At 47.2% G+C, this 6,802-nt stretch overlaps 1 protein-coding gene across 1 annotated transcript; it reads left to right on the top strand.

Annotated features, from left to right (window-relative positions):
- Window positions 1–2,395: 2,395 nt before the first annotated feature.
- NDUFB10 (NADH:ubiquinone oxidoreductase subunit B10) lies at window positions 2,396–5,916 on the top strand. The gene is made up of 4 exons (XM_063143586.1): window positions 2,396–2,619; window positions 3,310–3,448; window positions 4,856–4,995; window positions 5,633–5,916. The coding sequence occupies exons 1-4, from the start codon at window positions 2,472–2,474 to the stop codon at window positions 5,737–5,739; spliced, it is 534 nt and encodes a 177-aa protein (XP_062999656.1). The 5' UTR covers window positions 2,396–2,471; the 3' UTR covers window positions 5,740–5,916.
- Window positions 5,917–6,802: the final 886 nt, after the last annotated feature.

The following is a 6,802-nucleotide window of genomic DNA, read 5'->3' as shown; positions in this document are numbered from 1 at the left end:
CCCTTGTTGCCACCTGGGGAGCCAATCCCACATCAGCCTAGAATAGGGGAAGTAATAAGAAAGAGTGTGTCTCTGAGCATGCACAGCACTGTCCATCCAGCAGCCACAGTCATCCAAACAAACTTGGGCTTAGAGGACAAGGCTAGGAGGAGAGGGGTGCATCTTTGTGGCCAACTTGAGCCAATTAACCTCTGAAACAACCACTAAAAAAAAAGTATCACACACAAAGGTGTAACTATCTTTTAAAGAACCTTGTCAAGAGTGAGGTTTATAGCATGGATAGTTAACCTCCAGCCCACAGAGGCTGCCCATTCAACCCACGAAGCAAGGTTTCCTCTATGGCCCCTATCCTCTCCCCAAGTCCCATTCCTTGAAGGGGCTGGGGAATCCCCTTGTTATCTCCAATCACAGATTGGAGATAACAAGGGGATTCCCCTGGGAGAGTGGTGCTTGCACACTCATTCGGTACTTGCAGGAGCTCCTTCTAGTCCTACAAGAGCTTCGGCTATTGGGCGGTATAAAAATGTAATAAATAAATAAATAAAAATAAGTGCCCCCTCACTCCTGCTTCTCATTCCCTGTACTCCCGGATCAGCTTTGCCTGCCCTGCATGTCCTCTACCCAGTGGGAGAAGCTGCAGGGCAGGTGAAGCTGGTCCCTAGCCGACATGACAGGTGTAAGTCACTCAGGGGGATTCATATTTGAGTAGCCATTTAAATTCAGTTCTCTTCAGTCCTAGTTCAATACTAACCAGTAGAACACACTGTCAAACATGTGAGAATCTAAGCAATTGATTAATCCAATTCCGCCCAGAGAGCTTTGGCTATTGGATGGTATAAAAAAATCATAGAATGGTAGAGTTGGAAGGGGTCTGTAAGGCCATCAAGTCCAACCCCTGCTCAATGCACCTCAAAAGCATCCCTGACAGGTGGCTGCCCAGCTGCCTCTTGAAGTAGGGTGACCATATTAAAAGGAGGACAGGGCTCCTGTATCTTTAACAGTTGTATTGAAAAGGAAATTTCAGCAGGTGTCATTTGTATATATGGGGAACCTGGGGAAATTTCCTCTTCATCACAACAGTTAAAGCTGCAGGGGCCCTGCCCTCTTTTAAATCTGGTCACTCTAGTATAGCTCCTGCACTTTTAACTGTGGTGGTGAAGAGGGAATTTCACCAGGTTCTCCATATATACAAATGACACCTGCTGAAATTCCTTTTTCTATGAAACTGTTAAAGATACACGTGCCATGTCCTCCTTTTCATATGGTCACCCTACTTGAAGGCCTTTAGTGTGGAAGGGCCCACGACCTCACTAGGTCATGGGTTCCACTGCCATACTGTAATAAGTAAATAAAAGAAATAAAATAATAACACCCCATCCAATTAAGTGATTTATTCAATTGGGTGACAGACCTGTCGTTTGCATGTATTTATTTATTTATTTATTTATCATACTTATACCCCGCTCCTCAGCCAAAAAAGGCTCTCGGAGCGGCTTACACTTAGCAAAAAAGACAATCCCTGCCCTCAGGCTTACAGTCTAATAAAGACACACAAGGAAAAGGAGTCCGGGAGGGAGAGAGAGAGAGAGAGAGAGAGAGAGAGAGAGAGAGAGAGAGAGAGTCCAGCAGGAGCAGGCCCCGATGTTACTTCTGCCTGCTCCTGTCCCCTCGGTCCTTCTTCTTCCCCACAGGGCCAAGATGGCAGTTTGCTTATGTATTACTTATGTATCCACCACTGCACTAGCCACAAATTGTGGCAAGACTTTTTTTTTTAATCTCAAAAAAGGTCAAGAAAATTAAGGCAAACTGAAGCGCTTTCACGGCTTTGTGCTTTCGCCCCATGAAAGTAGATCATGCCCACAATGTTTGGAAAAGAGAATGATGTCTTTGTAAGAGGGAGGAGTGTGGAAATATGAAAAATAATGGCTGAGTTTGAACCACACGCTAATCAAGGGTTGTTTCCCATACTGTTCCTATTACCCCCACATTTGATTAGCGTGTCGTCCGAACTCAGCCAATGACACGAATGTGCCTTAAAGGCAAGCGAGCCTCCCCTAGAGCAGCCACTCTAACAGGGTTGGCGGGCGCGTCCCCCGGCCCCGACCGACGGAAAACAAAGTCTTTCCTTTCTTCCCTCAGGCTTAGCCAAGGACAATTAACAAACTGGCCTCATAGGCCGCAGCATCAAATACTACATCCCCCAGAATTCCCGGAGGACAAAAAACAACAACCCCAACCCATTGTGCGAAGGTTATTGCGCACGCGTGTCTCGCCCCCTAGAGGCCTTTGTGGGGGAAACCGCAGAGAATAGTCTTTAAACGCAGGACCGATCCCGTCATGCAACGCTTCCGTCGCCATTGGCTGCGCATGCGCGCTTCGTTTGCGTCCCGACCCGATGCCTCTGGCAGGGGGCCGCCATTTTGTCTCCCTGTTCGTTCGCACGGGCTGTTTCTCCTGCTGCTGCTGCTGCGATGCCTGAAAAGCCGGACCCGGACGTGTACCGCGAGCCACCGCGCCGCACGCCGGCGCCAGACCCTCAGACGACCATCCCCAACCCGTTAGACCTGATCGGGAAGCTCTTTTACTACACGGTTGACAAGCCGGTCACTGCCTGGAGGGGTGAGAGGGGGCGGAGCCACAGGGAAGGAGATGGAAAGGGGCGGGGCCAGAGTGCAGAGGGGGGGCTAAAAGGGAGGGGCCAGAGTGCAGAGGGCTGTGTGGGCAGGGCTAGAGGGGAGAGAAGCCTATTTGGTTGGACTGCAACTCCCATCAGCCCTCGCCATTGACTATGTTGGCAAGGGCTGGTGAGAGGTCGAGGCCAAACTCTGGAATTCCACATGTCCCCCATCCCTGGGAGAAGGACCGCTGGACAGTCTTCCCAGTTTGCATCATCCCTGATTGCTGGTCGTTCTAGCTGGGGCTGATGGGAGTTGTCCATTACATCAAGGGAGCACTGTAAGCTGGGCAGGGCTGCACAAACGGGGGCAAGGGAGATAGGCTGGGAAGGTAGGTTGGAAGGGGTCACGTCCCCCTTCTGAGGACTTACCTTGCTGCCTCCTCTAATGCAAAACTGGCCGTAAAGCTGGTGTGTTGTGCTGCTTACTGTTCCAGCAATTGCATAGTTTTGATTTTAGGAGATTTCCCCCCTTATGAGTAAATCAAGCTGACTTAAGGCTGCAGGGATCATCATTGCCCTTTTTCAAGAACCTTGGTTTTTCACATCGCAGTTGAATTTAGCATTTAATCCCACTGCTTAAAAGACCTCTCCGGCATGTACCTTGAAAGTGCCTGAATGTTTCACTTCTGCAGAATGGATCGAGCAGCAGCATGCAAAGAACAGATTTTATTATTATCACCAGAATTTCCGCCGTGTCCCGGACCTTACAGAATGCTTGGAGGATGACTTTTTGTGTTTCTATGAAGCGGAGGCACAGTGGAGACGAGATTAGTATGTCCATAACTTTCTGCAGATTCTGTTCTCTTGCCGACTGATGTTCTGTGGAGGTTCGGGGCGGGATATTATCTACTGTATTCTCAGTTAAAAAGTGGGAATTGGTCTGTTGTTTGCGAAGCACCATAATGTACTTAGTGCTTTACAGTTGCAGATCCTCAGGTCTGTGCCCTGTGAAACTAATAATGGACAGTGGTGGAGACAACGTGGGGAGTGGGATGGGGTAACCCAAAGACAACCCTTGCTTTCCCTAGTTATCTGGTAGCCTCCAGCAATGATCCTGCATTTCTGGCTTGCGTTGGATGTTCGGATTGATCAGTTCGAAAATTGTCACTAGAAAATGCAAAGTTTGAAACTCCCCATACCTGCAAAGAACCAAGTTCTATGCCTAGTTTAGGGCTGTGATTTATCTTAAGAAGATTGTACATGGTCATAATTTGAATGGGGGAGGGGGGAGAAGAAAACCTGTATGGAGATTCTGCACTCTTTCCATTGTTACTTTCAGATGTTTTTTCCAAAAGCGAGTCTGACCTTCTGCTTAGAAATAAGGAAAAACATGGTGACATTATTCTATTCAGTTGATCAGTATCAACCTATTCCCATCTCCCGCTATTTGGCCCAGTGTGTGCAGAGAACTGGGCTTATTTAGCAAAATCTGTGACCAGCAACCTTCCCCAACCTGGTGTATCCTGAAGAGATGAACTACAACTTTCATCAGCCCCAGCCAGCATAGCCAATGGTCAGGAATGCTAGGAATTATAATCCAAAATGTCTGGAGGGCACCAGGTTGGGGAAGTGGACATGGTACTTTGCAAAGAACCGGTTTGGCATGTCCTTGCCTCAAGGGGCTTTATGATATTTAAAACAAAAGCAATGGAACAGGGGAAAGCTATGGTTGGAATAGGGGTTGATGGGAAAATATGCAATTAGTTACAGGGGCTTATGGGAGCTAGTGGTTCTCCAAAGGCATCATGGGAGTTGTTCTGGGATGCAGTTCCAGGCATAAGGCAGAAAGCATGGAGTTAACCCAGAGAACAGGAGACCTTTGAATGGCTGTGGGTGGTGAAGCTGGAGAAGTGAAAGCAGAGGATGGATCAGGATATAAGAACAGATGAGGGGGACAGGGCTGTGGCAGGAAGGTTGAGAAGCTGGGGCAGGCCAACAGTGCAGGAGCTTGAAGAGGGGGCTCAATGGTGCCTATTAAATAAAAGTAATTTTACACATCTGACTACTTGTATATCCAGGGTTTGTTTTTTGCTGTTTCATATGAAATTTAAGTGTCTGTTTCCCCAACCCCCTGCTCATTTATGTCTAAAGACCCAGATAAATGTATGTATTGTGCCGTTCTTAAGATTTGTGTGTGCATAAGTCTCTTTTCCCCCTCCTCCCTTTTTGATTTCACAGCAAAGTCGACCAAGAAATAGTGAAAATAATCCAGGAGAGATTAGGTGCTTGCAAACAGCGGGAAGGAAAAAGCTCCGACCAGAACTGTGCCAGGGAGCTACAGCAGTTCAAAGAGGTGGCCAAGGGTTATCAAGACAGATGTGAGTCTGCCCCGAGTTATTCTTTTGCAGGAGTGGCCCTGTGAGAAATATTACCGTGTTTTAGACATGAACTGAGCTCGCTGTGAAACGGCAGGATTGGGAAGCTGCCTTAAGGACTTCCCTGGTAGGGATTGCTGGGTACGTTTGTGATGCTTTCATCAGCAGCAAGTTTGCTTTCCTGGCAAGATCCTTCTCCCGGCCTTTGCGCTTTCATAAAATGTGTTTGTGTTTTCCAAGTGGCTTCAAGGCCTAGTAAGACAGGGAGCCCCTCCTGCCTTCACACATAGTGGGCCTAGGGTATGTGTTCCCTTAGTGGCTTCAAAGCTCAGCGTGGTCTCAGTCAACCGCCTTGGGGGGGGGGGGGGAAGGCAGGATATAAATGCAATAAGAAAGAAAGATGAGGCAAGTGTGCATTTTGGTGGGACTAAGTGTCTACGTGGTAATAGTGGGATTTGTTAAGCGGCAAGCCTTAATCCCTTACTTCATGTAACATTTGACTATACAAAAAGCGGTAAGTGGAGCACTTTGTTTGGGGTTAACTTCCTGATGAAAAGTTCGCCTGCTTAGTCTGTGTAGTTCTGCAGCCCTTCCCGATGCCTTTACTAAATCTTATTCTTGATGTCTTCTGTCATCTTAGATGGTGACCTGGGTGGCTTTGGAACTGCTCGCAGGTGCTTAATGAAGCAGAAGCAGCGGATGATTGCAGAAAGGAAGGCCCAGGCAGCAGCTGAGGCACAACACTAAGCACCAGTTGGTCGTTCCAGCTTGGAATTGAATTTCAAACAGCTGAAATACTGTAATTATTCATTGTATGTTGTTGGCAAACCAAATGACAGAACCTTTGCTGTTCTCTCAAAACTGTACAGTCTACAAGGCAGACTTAAATGCAACTGTTGGAAGATAATAAATCTAGAATGCCAAGTTGTCTTTCATATATACACATGTAGGAGAAATGGGAACTATGTCAATGAGAAGTTACAATGATGCTTTTGAAGTGGCAGGACTTTTGTTTGCATTTTTGGATAGTGGTTGCCAATCTATTCTAAAGGAAAGCAGTTACTTGCATAATGTTGTCTTAAACCCTTGTGGGATCTTCTGTAAGAACACAAAGGATCAAATCTGGTTTTGAATCCCTCTATTCCCCGACCAAGATCTAGGCTTGCATAATTGTAGGCACTTGTTAGGGGCAGGGAGTGCTCTTATATGCCCTGGAACCTCTTGTCAGTGAATTCTCAGCAGTAGCCATATGGGGCTGTGTATTGAACACACATGGAACAATGGCAATAGACTACTGGGAGCTTTTAGGTTAGAAAAGCAATGCTTGGCCTAACTGAAATATTTTCTAAGTAGCAGTAGTGAACCTGCACCCCTATTAGCTGCTTTGGACTCCCATCCTTGACCACTGGTCATGCTGGCCAGGGCTGAAGACTTGACTGGAGGGCCCTGGATTGCCCACCCCAGCACAGAGGTTCTCAAACTGATCCAAGGACCACTTGGTGATCAGTAGAAAGGATTTTGCTCTCAAAAATAGGCCACCCGTCAAATTAGAAAAGGGGGCACTGGTTCCTAAGATACAAATTGTGCACTTTGAGCCTCCCTAGGAAGTGCTCAGGGAGAAGTCTCAGAACAGCTGGTGGAGAGCAGGTGTTGATATAGAAGCAGACTAGAATCTACTGGTAAATCAGTGGCTGTTTTACAGTACAGTGCAGCTCAAATACTAGACTCCCACTATTAGGCTATTAAGTCCCTGCTCTGTAAGGATTGCATGTCATCCCAGTGTGGCTTTACAAATTGCACAAGGCAATTG

Source organism: Elgaria multicarinata, chromosome 17, assembly GCF_023053635.1.
Source record: "Elgaria multicarinata webbii isolate HBS135686 ecotype San Diego chromosome 17, rElgMul1.1.pri, whole genome shotgun sequence".
Classification (NCBI taxonomy): Eukaryota; Metazoa; Chordata; class Lepidosauria; order Squamata; family Anguidae; genus Elgaria; species Elgaria multicarinata.
The sequence above is the reverse complement of the archived record's forward strand: the minus strand, read 5'-3'. Positions and strand labels throughout refer to the sequence as shown.

Coding starts and splice junctions, on each gene's coding strand:
- NDUFB10 (XM_063143586.1), top strand. CDS start 2,472: ATGCCTGAAAAGCCGGACCCGGACGTGTACCGCGAGCCACCGCGCCGC. Junction 2,620..3,309: donor GCCGGTCACTGCCTGGAGGG/GTGAGAGGGGGC, acceptor TCACTTCTGCAG/AATGGATCGAGCAGCAGCAT. Junction 4,996..5,632: donor CAAGGGTTATCAAGACAGAT/GTGAGTCTGCCC, acceptor CTGTCATCTTAG/ATGGTGACCTGGGTGGCTTT.